Source organism: Lampris incognitus, chromosome 14, assembly GCF_029633865.1.
Source record: "Lampris incognitus isolate fLamInc1 chromosome 14, fLamInc1.hap2, whole genome shotgun sequence".
NCBI lineage: Eukaryota > Metazoa > Chordata > Actinopteri > Lampriformes > Lampridae > Lampris > Lampris incognitus.
The window spans coordinates 44,318,935-44,333,073 of NC_079224.1; the positions used below are offsets into that span (position 1 = coordinate 44,318,935).

A 14,139-nucleotide genomic window follows, 5' to 3' on the forward strand; every position below is an offset into this window, starting at 1 on the left:
TTTCTTCTCAGATGGTTTGGGGTGTGAGTACAGGTTTCTTCTCAGATGGTTTGGGGTGTGAGTACAGGTTTCTTCTCAGATGGTTTGGGGTGTGAGTACAGGTTTCTTCTCAGATGGTTTGGGGTGTGAGTGCAGGTTTCTTCTCAGATGGTTTGGGGTGTGAGTGCAGGTTTCTTCTCAGATGGTTTGGGGTGTGAGTGCAGGTTTCTTCTCAGATGGTTTGGGGTGTGAGTGCAGGTTTCTTCTCAGATGGTTTGGGGTGTGAGTGCAGGTTTCTTCTCAGATGGTTTGGGGTGTGAGTGCAGGTTTCTTCTCAGATGGTTTGGGGTGTGAGTGCAGGTTTCTTCTCAGATGGTTTGGGGTGTGAGGGCAGGTTTCTTCTCAGATGGTTTGCCGTGTGAGTACAGGTTTCTTCTCAGATGGTTTGGGGTGTGAGTACAGGTTTCTTCTCAGATGGTTTGCCGTGTGAGTACAGGTTTCTTCTCAGATGGTTTGGGGTGTGAGTACAGGTTTCTTCTCAGATGGTTTGGGGTGTGAGTACAGGTTTCTTCTCAGATGGTTTGGGGTGTGAGTACAGGTTTCTTCTCAGATGGTTTGCCATGTGAGAGCAGGTTTCTTCTCAGATGGTTTGCCATGTGAGTGCAGGTTTCTTCTCAGATGGTTTGGGGTGTGAGTGCAGGTTTCTTCTCAGATGGTTTGGGGTGTGAGTGCAGGTTTCTTCTCAGATGGTTTGGGGTGTGAGTGCAGGTTTCTTCTCAGATGGTTTGGGGTGTGAGTGCAGGTTTCTTCTCAGATGGTTTGGGGTGTGAGTGCAGGTCTCCTGCCGGAGGACATACCTGTTGAAGATGCTGCTCCACAGATGAAGCATATCCGGAAGGTTTCGCTCCAGACAGGAGGAGAAGAGGAGGACCCCCTGAAACAGAAACACACACATGAAATAACATGACACCTATCACAGCATGAGCGACCAAACACCAGAGTGGTTAGAGGCTGTACCGTCACCAGGTGGTCACCGGTTTGACCCCATGTCTTCTGTCAAACCTCTCCATGCGGGCGTCCCTACAGACACAATTTGCCGTGTCTGTGGGTGGAAAGCCAGATGTGGGTATGTGTCCTAGTCACTGCTCTAGCACTTCCTCTGGTCGGGGTGCCTGTTCAGAGGGGAGGGGGAACTGGGGGGAATAGCGTGATCCTCCCACGCACTATGTCCCCCTGGTGAAACTCCTCACTGTCAGGTGAAAAGAAGTGGCTGGCAACTCCACATGTATGGGAGGAGGCATGTGGTAGTCTGCAGCCCTCCCCGGATCAGCAGAGGGGGTGGAGCAGTGACCGGGATGGCTCAGAAGAGTGGGGTAAGAAAAAAAACAAAACCCTCCATGCCTTCAGATTGCAAGTGGCTCTGCATCAGAATAAATTTCAAGCTGTCTCAGTATTACAAGTCTTGAATTACAGTCAGAATCTCTTTAACCTTTGGCATTATTGAATGACATATGGACAAACATACAGAAGTTTGTCCTCATCTCAGTCAAGAGTCACAGGATAGAGGGTGATGTCTATTTTCATCTGCCGTGTCTGTTTTTCACTGTGTGAATGTAAAGCCCCCTGAGACTGGAAATGTGATTCAGGGTCACACACATACAAATATGATGGACAGATATAAATTCTATTAAAGCATATTTTTAAATGTTAATTGGTAATGTTCATTCATCCGTTACCCAAACTGCTTATCCTGCTCTCAGACAGGCCGCCACGCCATCACAGGGCCGACACACAAACATTCACACCTAGGGACAATTTAGTACAGCTGAGTCACCTGACCTACATGTCTTTGGACTGTGGGAGGAAACCGGAGCACCCGGAGGAAACCCACACAGACACGAGGAGAATATGCAAACTCCACACAGAGGACAACTCGGGACAACACCCAAGGTTGGACTACCCCAGGACTCGAACCCAGGACCTTCTTGCTGTGAGATGACTGTATTAACCACTGTACCACCATGCTGCCCTAATTGGTAATGTAAGATATGGAATGCTAACTCATATGTCATTAAAACTAGCTCCCTGTTTCTTTTCCCAGCGGTTAAAATGTCACTGCGAGTATTTATTGTTGTACTTTGAACTATATATTAGGACATTTGTCCCACTCTGTCATTAGCTTTAAATATGTCATCAGTCCCCATCCCCCCCAGCCTCACTCAGTTAAAGCCACAACATGCGTTTTAGCATCTTTTAAATAGGCGTGGTAGTGGGAGAAATGGCCAAACCAGGGAGGTACCGTGTTTGGAATCAGAGGTTAAGCTGGGATACTGAAAACTGGCGTTTACATAGCAGGCAGTCTGAGGTTTGAGATACACACTCGAGGTCCAGGGGTCCTTACCTGTTCGTACATGTCCAGCTGGGCGGAGTCAGGGATGACTTGAGTGGAGATGGACATGCCCCCAGTCTTCAGGTCGATCTGCTGGGCCTGCTGCCGGTAGTCCAGAGAGCCACAGCCCATCCTGGTGAGAGACACACACACACACACACACACACACACACACACACACAAGATTCTTTTCATTCTTTGTACATGTTTACTGTGTGTCAATGTACAATCAGGTCTAAAAAAATTTAACAATTATCAGAAGCAGTGATCAGGTACAAAAAAAAAGGAAGTTACATAATTACAATAGATAAAATCATTATTTAAGAAATTATGATAAATTAAGACCCTGAGAGCAGGATAAGTGGTTTGGATAACGGATGATAAATTCATAGATATTATATTTAATATTATACTAATAAATTAACAGTATAAACGAGACATATTTGCATTTCCTAAAGAAAATGCATGTGATTGCATATATTACATTTTCACAGTAAGTACAAGGGACACAGGTACAATTTTCTGAACTTTTTAAGTATTGTAATGACTGTATTCAAGGCAAAGATAATGTGGTGTTTTATTAATGGCCACAAGGTGGAGTTATTGATGCCATGCGTCGATATGGTGCACATGTTCACGGAAAACCCGTGTACCAAGTTTCATCTTATTAAAGACCAGAGAAATGTAGAAATATCATGATATATTGCTACTGTAGCGCCCCCTGTTTGTAGCACTGTATCAAATGTGATGCACTTGTGCGTTGTGGCTCTATGTAGAACATTTGCAAAATTGGTTCAAACCCAATTTTGCATTGAAGACTTGCGGCCCATTAAGTGCATCAGGCCACACCATTAGTATTTTGATAACCAATTACAGACAAATGGTAAGCAAAATCAAAACACAAACTCATAAGTCTTGTTCAGTGTCATCTAAATATGTTATGTAACAAATATAGTGAAGATTTGATGAAATATGCGCCAAAAGAGAACAAAAAAATGTTTACCGAAAAAAATCTAAAATGGTGAACATATTTTATAGGTGCAAATGGGTGTGGCCTATATCAGCTGCATCAGCTTCAGCCATGGAACCCACTATACAAATGTTTTTCTTCTTTTCGTAATGGTTCATGAGTTATTAGCCAAAATGTAAAATGCTTATTTAACCGACCACATGGTAGCACTACTGACTACATGCTTTAATATGTTCAGCATATCTCCACGGGGCACCTGTGTACCAGGTATGATTAGTTTAGCATGTACAGTATTTGAGATATTAATGAATACATGTGCTCTCCCATAGACGGCTATTCAAAAATTATAACAGTAAAATATTCATATCTCAATAACTGTAACAGACATCAAAAGGAAAAGTATAGCCACCGTGACACACGTATGCTTTACATGTGAACATTGGAATGATGTGTTTATCTGCAAAGTTGTGCGAGTAGATGCAAACCAAAAAAATCTAGCGAAGAACAAAAAGAATAAAAAAAAGATAGCAAAGATAACGAAGTGTCTCCTTCTTCTTTCAGCTTGTTCCCTGTTTCTCAAGGGTCGCCACAGCGGACTGTACAGTTTTCATCGGTACCCTGTGAGGGCACAGCACCAATGGTGGCCGTTTTTAACCTGGGCCTCAGCCAATCCTGTATGGAGTCTCGACTGATCCGGTATGGTCTTGTCAATCCGCATTATGATTTGGCAAAATTTTACACTGGATGCCCTTCCTGACACAACCACTAACCCTACGGACGGGGGCACAGGTAAAGCGCTGCATGCCATTCCACATGGACTTGCGCCCATGCCTGTCACTATCGAAATGTGATTGCTACAATTTGCTGCAGCAATCACACAATTATAGGGTTGCTCCTGGTTCATTCACTCACTTTGTGATGACGCTGCAGAACAGCGGGGCGTAGATCTTGAGATCCTCTGGGAGAGTGTTCAGGCTGCACATGGCTCTGAAATATACCATCCCATTGGTGGGCTGCTCACAGTACTGCACAGGAATCCTGCCTGCAGAGAACGGAGGGAGAAATTAGGCGTTTAGGAGGAGAGATGTTCGCATGGCAACTCCTAAGCCCAGATAACTCCTTCTAGCATCTTCCTACACAAGATCTGGAGATTTTTGGCAGGTGTGGGCATCAGTACAGTTTTGCTTTCTCATTAAATTTGAAGCATCATTGGCCTGTCCTGTTAATGTCAGCAGATATAATTGCCACTCCCTACATTGGTCCATCCATTGCACTTGCATTTGGCCAGCAGTTACCTGAAGTCTGGCTCCTTTCACTGTAGAGACAGACTCTGTTGAAAATCTCATTAGTGACTTAAATGTGGCTCTCTCTAGTGTCCTGGATTCAGTTGCACCTCTCACTATGAACCAGAGCTAGGTGACTGAAGAAGTCTACACTGGTTTAACAAAGAGACACATGCTCTTAAGCTGGCCTGCAGGAGACTGGAACGTAAATGGCGAAAATCAAAATGGGAAGCTTTTTACCTATCATGGCACAAGTGTTTATTGAAATAAGGGGGTGCCTTATCTACTGCTTAGTCAATATCAATACATATAATCCTAGATTTCTTTGACACTGTAGCTAAACTTACTAAAAAGGAGCCGTCTATTAGCTGCTCAGCATTCACAGCCCATGACTTTTTCTGCAATAAGGTTGATGAGATCATAAACAAAATTAGTTCTTCAGCTCCAGATACACCTGCAGAGCTTGTCTTACCAAATTCATATTTATACAATGAGTCACAGATAGTCCCTGTAATTACAGGTTTTGAGACCATCTCTCTGCTTGTGCCAGCTTCTAAACAAATTACTTGCCTACTTGATCCTTTACCAGCAAAACTTTTTAAAGACCTCTGGCATTTCTGGGACCTACAATGCTATACATTGTTTATTTATCACTTACTACTGGCATTGTCCCCAGCAGTTTTAAGACAGCTGTGGTCAAGCCTCTACCTAAGAAATTGCACCTCGAGCCAGGCTCTCTTTATAGCTTTCAACCAGTCTCTAATCTTCCATTCTTTTCAAAATTACTAGAGAGAGTTGTGTATCAACAACTTTTGACCCATACTATAGAAGAAAACTATCTATCTGAACCTTTTCAATCGGCTTTCAGGTCCTGTCACTCCACTGAAATTGCTCTAACCAGAGTGGTGAACGATCTTGTACTTGTTATTTAAAAAAATCCAAAAAAAACCAAAAAACAACTATGGACTCTGATACCACCTCTGTGCTTCTATTACTGGACCTCAGCACAGCCTTTGACACCATTGATAACTTTATACTATTAGACAGAATAAATTGTAATTTTGGTGTCTTTGACTTAGCTCCCTCTTGGTTTATGTCCTACTTATCTGGAAGAACACAGTGATATAATAATAGTACATCAAAATTCTATGATATTACATATGGCGTACATCAGGGCTCGGTTCTTGGCCCTCTACTTTTCTTTCTTTACATGTTGGGTCTTGGCCAAAATCATACTCAGTCATGGCATAAATTTCCATTGCTATGCGGATGACACTCAACTGAACTGTATGTGCCTATAAGGCAGGGGTGGGCAATCTTATCCAGAAAAGGCCGGTGTGGGTGAAGGTTTTGTTCCAACCAAGCAGTTACATACCTGATCCCACTAATCAACCAGTAGAGTCTTTACTGAGAAACTTGATTAGGAGACACAGGTGTGTAACTGCTTGGTTAGAACAAAGACCTGCACCCACACCAGCCCTTTCTCGATAAGATTGCCCACCCCTGCTATAAGGGCTGATGATCGTACTCAAATTACTAATTTAGAGGCCTGCTTGGTTGCTGTGAAAAATTTGATGTTACTAAATGTCCTACTTTTAAACTTGGATAAACCTGAGGACAGGATGTTGTATTGTTGTAAAGCCCCTTTGTGATATTGGGCTATACGAATAAAATTGACTTGACTTGCTTTGAAAAAAACGAACAATCAAAAACTAAGCAACAGTTGAAAAGCTAGGATGCTTCATATTGTTCTGACATCATGAGATGGTTACCACATAAACAATGAATAGAAAAGGAAGTTGAGATACCAGTTGGATAACAGCATGGAAATGTAATTAAAGGCTATGAACCAAAAAAAATGCAAATGTTTTCACACAAAGCAACACAACCCAGGCCCAGTAATCAGGCCCTCTATTCTAGAACTGTTAAGTTTCTCTAAAAAAAAAAAAAAAACCCTGCAGTATGAAAACAACAAAACAGTAGAAGTGTAAGGGAATATCCATACACTTGAGTATCGCAATACCATCTTTCACTATATTGTACTGATTTTTTAAAAACATTGCATCAATTCAAAGACAGTGGCACTACTTCATCTCTAACTACTAGATGGCAGGTGCAGTATTGTAACAGCACAGAACCGCAACAACTGCAGGTATTGCAAATGCCGCACTAGCTGTGGCTGATTACTCTGATTTGATGCATGTGAAGGCGTTTTCTTTACATTTTATCCAAATTTTGAAAAACCATTGTAATATATCAGTGTTTGCAGTATCATAATATGTCATATTATATCAAATAGTGACACTTCTACCTTCATACAAATCATATCACCAACTTATTGCCAATACACGGCCATACTAAACAGTAACCCTGATTAGTGATTCATAGAGAGACATCAAATTTCTTGAGACAGACAAACTGGGTGACATCATACAGGTATTAGCTACTGTTTAGACTGTACTGTACCTGCTGTGCCCATCTCAACAGGTGTGATGGGTATGGTTGGTTCGATGTCAGACACCATGAGGGCAGGCAGACAGGAGGCATCCTGAGTCTTACTCTGTGCAGCCAGCAGCTCCAAACCTTCAACAGGAAAAAATGTTTGCTAATTAGAAACATTTATCCAAATCACTTTAATGTCATGAGTGAATTTATTTTATACACATCCTGCCTTAAAATGGAATGTGACAGGCACCCCTAACCCTGGCAGGGCTATACTATCATAATCTAGCCCAGTGGCTCTCAATCAGGTCCTCAGGTACCACCAGTACTGCTGGTTTTCTATTCTACTATCATATTATATTCACCTAACCTAGCCACTGAGGATGCACAAGCCAGTGCATTCTTAGTGCCGGTCCCAAACCCGGATAAATGGGGAGGGTTGCGTCAGGAAGGGCATCTGGCGTAAAACCTTTGCCAAATCAAATATGCGGATCATAAATCATATTTCCATACTGGATCAGCCGAGGCCCGGGTTACCAACAACCACCACCAGTACTGTTGGCCAGCAGGGTTGCTGGTGGAAACTGCTACTGTTGGGCGAAGGAGAAGGAGAGAGAGAAGGCATGTCCAGAGGCAGCAGGAGAGGAGGAAGGGTAGAAGTGTTGAGGTGAGATTCGGAACTTTAAATGTTGGCACTACGACTGGTAAAGATGGAGAGATGGCACGGTGGCCCAGTGGTTAGCACTGTTGCGTCACAGCAAGAAGGTCCTGGGTTCGGACAAAAACCAGGGACAAAAACACGCTGGATCATTGCTAAAGGACCTAAAAGCCTATCGCTCTGTCCCTTGTGCAGCTTTGGAACTCTTTGATCATTGTCTGGTTCACCTTCTCCCAACCTACAGGCAGAAACTAAAATCTGCAAAGCCTGTGTTTAAAACTGTGAGAAGATGGACCAACAAGTCAAAACTGGAGCTTCAGGCACTGATTGGAGTGTTTTTGGGGCCGCGTCTAAACACCCGGATGAACTTACTAACACTGTGACATCGTACATCAGCTTCTGTGAGGATATGTGTGCCCACTAAAACTTTCTGCACCTTCAAAAAGAATGAACCCTTGTTCACAGCAAAACTCTGGCAGCTTCATCAGGCCAAGGAGGAGGCCTGCAGGAGTGGAGAAAGGATCCTGTACAATCAGGCCAGGAACACACCGACCAAGGAGATCAGCGTTTTCAGCACACGAGCCTGCATCTGTGTGAAGAGGCCTGCAGGACATCACCAACTAAAGGAAACCCTCTCCCCACACTGTAGATAACCTTCGACTAGCTGACGACCCAAACGTATTTTACTGCAGATTTGATCGGCCCATTTCCACACCCCTCACCTGCTCCAACTCAGACATTACGCAACCAACTGTACCCCCTGCCATCAATCACCTCTACTCTTCCCCCTGACACCCCAACAGCACTGACGGTCTGTGAAGAGGATGTTTGTCAGCTCTTCCAGAGACAGAAGATCAGGAAGGCCTGGATGGTGTGTCACCCTCCTGTCTGAAAGTCTACACAGCCCAGCTGGCCCCCATCTTCACAGTTCAACTCCTGAAATTTGCAGATGAAACTACCTCATCCCAGATGGAGATGGGTCTGCATACAGAGGGGAGGTCAAACAGCTGGCGCTGTCGTGCGGTTACAACAACCTGGAGCTGAACATGTTCAAAACTGTGAAGACGACAGTGGACTTCAGGAGGAGCCCCACATCACCATACTCAACAGCACTGTTTTCGGCTGTGGATTCCTTCCGGTTTCTAGGTTCTACAACCTCCTAAGACCTAAAGTGGGAGTCCGACATCATCACAGTCATCAAAAAGGCTCAGCAGATGATTTTCTTCCTGCGGCGGCTCAGGAAATACAGCCTGCATCAGTAATTGCTGATCCAGCTTTACACTGCAGTCATTGAGTCTATTCTCTGCACTTCCATCATGGTCTGGTTTGAATCGGCCAGCAAACAGGGCAGGAACAGACTACAACGCAGAGTCAGGTCTGCAGAAAAGATTTTCGGTGCCGACCTGCCCACCATCCAGGACCTGTACACCTCCAGAGTCAGGAAATGGGTAGGGAAAAAAATCACTGCAGACCCCTCAAACCCTGGACACAACCTGTTCCAACTTCTCCCCTCTGGCATGCACTACAGAACACTACACACCAAAACCACCAGACACCGGATCAGTTTCTTCCCCCTTGCCATCACACTTATGTTAACTCACTGTGGCACTGTGCAATAACCCTAGAACACTTTGATACCCAGTGTACCTAAAAATCATATATATTCATTTTACTCTAAAATACAATTGTGCAATACATTTCACTTACTACTGTATATCTGAACAGGCTGTATCTTCTTCTTTCGGCTTGTTCCGTTTCTTAGGGGTCGCCACAGCACATTTTACACTTTCCATCAGTACACTGTGAGGGCACAGCACCAATGGTGGCCATTGTTAACCCGGACCTCGACCGATCCCATATAGAGCCTCGATAGATCCGTGCCCGTTGTCAAATCTGAGCAGGCTGTATACTGTACATTAACCACCATATGTCTACCAAGTAACGCCTTTTAATTTTTACCATTTAACATGTATCTCAGCACTCCTTGCACTCTTAACTTCTTTGCACTATTTGCATCCTGTTTACAGTTCACAGAAATGGTTTCACCTGCATGTAGTCATTCCTTGTATATAAGTACACTGAGAGTCACTAAACCGGAGTCAAATTCCTTTGATGTGCGAGGATAACTGGCCAATACAGACGATTCTGATTTATGTGTTTGTGTATCTTTGTATAGACATATATGGATACACACAAACACGTATACATGCACACAAATACATAGATATTTGTGTCCACTTATATGTGTTTGTGTGCATGCATGTCTGTCTCTGTCTGTGTATATGTGTGTATACTCGTGCATGTGTACATTTGTGTGTGTACTTGTATATGCGGTTGTATGAGAGCTATATGTGCATTTACGTGTATGTCCCTATGTTTGGGTATGTCTTTTTTTTTCCTCCCCTTTTCTCCCCCAATTGTATCCGGCCAATTACCCCACTCTTCCGAGCCGTCCCGGTCGCTGCTCCGCCCCCTCTGCCGATCCGGGGAGGGCTGCAGACTACCACATGCCTGCTCCCATACATGTGGAGTCACCAGCTGCTTCTTTTCACCTGACAGTCAGGGGTTTCACCAGGGGGATGTAGCACGTGTGAGGATCACGCTATTCCCCCCAGTTCCCCCTGCCCCCCGAACAGGCGCCCCGACCGACCAGAGGAGGCGCTAGTGTAGTGACCAGGACACATACCCCCAGACATGGTCAATTGTGTCTGTAGAGACTCCTGACCAAGCCGAAGGTAACACGGGGATTCGATCTGGTGATCGCTGTGTTGGCAGGCAACGGAATAGACCGCCACGCTACCTGGACACCCCTATGTTTGGGTATATCTGTGTGTTTCTGTGTATGTCTGTATTTTTGGCTATGTCTCTATCTGTGTGTTTGTGTGTATGTCCCGATCTGTGTCTAAGTTTGAAATCGCTGTCGTTACCTTTCTCATAGACGTCCCTCCTGTCACTGTCAGAGAGCGACTGAATCTTCTGCTGGAGCTTCTCCTCTTCGGCCTTAGCCTGATTCTCCAGGTAGGCCTCATTTGGGCTCATGGACAGGGTCAGCCTGTGGGTGTTCTCCTGGATGTATGCAGAGAAAGCAGGAATTTACATTAACCAGCTGATGGAGAGCAGCAGGAAGGTAAGGCGAGTAGGAGGACTTCCTTGGGGATGACCCCTGGTTCAACAACGCCACCCAGTCATGAGAGTTTCCATCTGCCTGTGCTGAAGTGGCCTGAAAGCAACTGATCCTGACCTCTGATCCTGACCTCTGACCCCCTTGTCAAGTCAAGTCAAATTTTGTTTAAAGAGCATTATCACCAAAAAGATGTCAACACACTTCACATTAAAAAAGTAACAGGGGAGCTACCCAAGTTAAGATAAATAAACATTACGACATACATAAAAAAATGGTATTTAGGGCGTCCGGGTAGCGCAGTTGTCTATCCCACTGCCTACCAACACGAGCATTGCTGGTTTGAATCCCTGGTCGCTTCATTAGCGCCTCCTCTGGACGGTTGGGGCGCCTGTACGGGAGGGGGAGGGGGAACTGGGGGGAATAGCGTGATCCTCCCACGTGCTACGTCCCCCTGGTGAAACTCCTCACCGACAGGTGAAAAGAAGCGGCTGGCGACTCCACATGTATCGGAGGAGGCATGTGGTAGTTTGCAGCCCTCTCCAGATTGGCAGAGGGGGTGGAGCAGCAACCGGGACGGCTCAGAGAGCGGGGTGATTGGCCAGATACAATTGGGGAGAAAAAGGGGGAAATCCCCAAAAATAAATAAATTAAATAAAAGGACCCATTTGAAGGTCTTGAGTTCAGATAACACAAGGCAAAAGCACACATACAGACTTGTGTATCTGATCTCAGAAATGGTGTAGGTGTAATCTGTCAGCTCTACCTTGAAGTAGCGCTGGACTTTATCCTGGAGGAAGCGAGGGTTCTCCTTCAGAGCCTGTCTGAACTTGGACACACTGTCGCTGATCTGCAGCAGGTGCACGGGGTCTCCATCGTGGTTCCAACAGGAAGCTATGTACTAGAGACACACACAAACACACAAAAGAGGTACGTTTACATAATCACTCTTCACACTGTAACTTACTCCTTTACTGATTTCTACTCTCATTTTGAAAAGTGATACATAATTTATTATTATTGATTTCAGAAAACAAATCAATGATTAATTAAAACAAATCAATGATTAATTAATACTAAAGCGGACTTAAGAGTCCAACTTCATAATTTCTTCAGCTTTTTTTTCTTCTACAGATGCGTTTTCATAGAGTGAGGTTTGTCTTGGCTGTTAAGACTGTAGCACATCTGCACGGTTCTCGAGTCATAAACTTCGCTGGCTTGCTTATGAACCTTTCTGGATGTCCATTACCGGACTCAACAGGAAGTGACCAGACCAAGAATCTGCTATGCTATACGGCAGCCTCTTCCTTATCACACCAGATATGTTCACATTCTCCATATGGACACAAACAACGGGGACGGGGAGGGGCTGAGGAGGGGGAGGCGTGGATGTGTGAGGTAGGAGTAGCTGGAGCGAACCGCAAGAAGGGCCTAGCGCTTGGCCGCCGCACACCGCCGTACCCAGTCCCCTCCACCAGCCTGTCTTCCGGCATGGCGTCAAACAGCGCCACACGGAGACCGCCTGACCACTGCGATGCGGATTCACTGCAGACGGAAGGGGGCCCTGCGAGACGGGCCGCAACTTTCCGGTGGCAGTGAGAAGCGGGCGACGGCTCCCCCACCTGTGGCGCCAAGCCCAGCCCGACCAACTCAGTTCTCTGGTGGCGCTTCTACAGCCGACAAAAGCACAAGTCCGAACCATTGCACCAAAATTTAAAAATTATGAAATAATGTAAATTCACAGAAATTAAAAGTCAAAGAAAACAACAAAAAAAAGAAGAGAAAAGAACACAAAAAAAAGTATAATGGTGCATAGGGGAGGTGTAAGTTTACGTCTACAACCTTTTCCTCTGTATCTAGGATGGGGGGTATGTGGGAAAGACGGTCTACTCCGTCCTGGGCTCTGCGGTTGTTAGATGAGATGGTGCTGGACTCACCGAGGCCAAAGTCAGGCCGAAGCTGGTGGACTGGTGCTTCATCTGGATCTCAATCTTATGGAGAAGAGCTTCGATCCTCTCCTCCTCAAAGCCGTTCCTGGGTTTGCAGAGAAAGGAGAGAAGATGAATATGATTTCCCAAACAAAACATACAAAAAAATAATTTTCCTGCCTCTAAGAGAAGTAATAAGGATTTTCAACATTATCTCTATGTATCTATATAAGTCGTAGGGATAACACTCCTATCTGACTTCCCACCTGCAGACACGGCCAACTGTGTCTGTAGGGACGCCCAACCAAGCCGGAGGTAACACGGGGATTTGAAACAGCGATCCTCGTGTTGGTAGACAACGGAACAGACCGCTACACCACTTGGACGCCCCCTAAATTACTGTTCTGGAATAGGCTGTATGAAGGCGCTTCTTTTATAATTTCTTGTTAGTATTAAGTTTTCCTTTTTGGCATTGCATCTACAGAGGATGATAAAAAAAAAAAAAGAAAAGAAAAAAAAACCTCTTACTTTCCAAACATTTCAGGCTGTGGTCACAACATATATCACAGATCCTGCCTTTTACCATCACAGACAGGACATACTGAGTGATGTGACAAGACTAAAATCTTGATGTGGAGACATGAGAACACCCATAGTGACTAATCAGCCCATGTAACTTGGACCTGTAGTTAACTTGTTCACAGCCATTATCACACCTTCTGTCCACCATGCTCTGTGATGCGGAAAAATTGAGAATTTATCGAGTATGGTTCTGCTGGGATGGGCTCCAGCATCCCGCGACCCCGATAGGGATAAGCGGCCTGGATAATGGATGGATGGTTCTTACACAATGATGTCATCGATGGTTTGGTTGATGATCTGTTTGACTCTCTCCATGTCCTCCTCAGCCATCCCCTGCAGGCCGACGCTGAACGACGCCTCTTTGGTGCTGCCGTCATACCTGGAGGAAAAGGGATTTACAAACAATCTTGACCACGACATGGATGCCACAATGGCTGAGCGCATCAAACTCAAAGCTAAACAATGGTTTTAAATCCTCTTTAGTGTTTGTAAGATCTTGCTACACTACCTTAATCCTTAAGTAGTCTCTGGCGACACCATTACAAGTGAGCACTTTCTTTTCTCCCCCTTTTTCTCCCCAATTGTACTTGGCCAATTACCCCTCTTCCGAGCCATCCCGGTCGCTGCTCCACCCCCTCTGCCGATCCGGGGAGGGCTGCAGACTACCACGTCTCCTCCAATACATGTGGCGTCGCCAGCTGCTTCATTTCACCTGACAGTGAGGAGTTTCACCAGGGGAATGTAGCGAGTGGGAGGATCACGCTATTCCCCCCCAGTTCCACCTCCC

The 14,139-nt window shown here is 45.1% G+C and overlaps 1 protein-coding gene across 5 annotated transcripts in view; it reads right to left on the bottom strand.

The window, feature by feature from the left end:
• pitrm1 (pitrilysin metallopeptidase 1) overlaps nt 1-14,139 on the bottom strand; it is a 41,994-nt gene that overhangs the window by 12,813 nt on the left and 15,042 nt on the right. For 3 of the 5 annotated variants that reach the window (XM_056293559.1, XM_056293562.1, XM_056293561.1), the window contains 8 exons: nt 13,618-13,731; nt 12,780-12,876; nt 11,609-11,743; nt 10,649-10,787; nt 7,088-7,204; nt 4,251-4,380; nt 2,381-2,501; nt 837-913 (listed from right to left, as the gene is read on the bottom strand). In XM_056293559.1, the coding sequence (XP_056149534.1) occupies nt 837-913; nt 2,381-2,501; nt 4,251-4,380; nt 7,088-7,204; nt 10,649-10,787; nt 11,609-11,743; nt 12,780-12,876; nt 13,618-13,731 (930 nt within the window). Of the gene's footprint in view, nt 1-836; nt 914-2,380; nt 2,502-4,250; nt 4,381-7,087; nt 7,205-10,648; nt 10,788-11,608; nt 11,744-12,779; nt 12,877-13,036; nt 13,157-13,617; nt 13,732-14,139 lie in introns of those variants that run through there. The other 2 variants (XM_056293560.1, XM_056293563.1) reach the window with 2 other exon arrangements.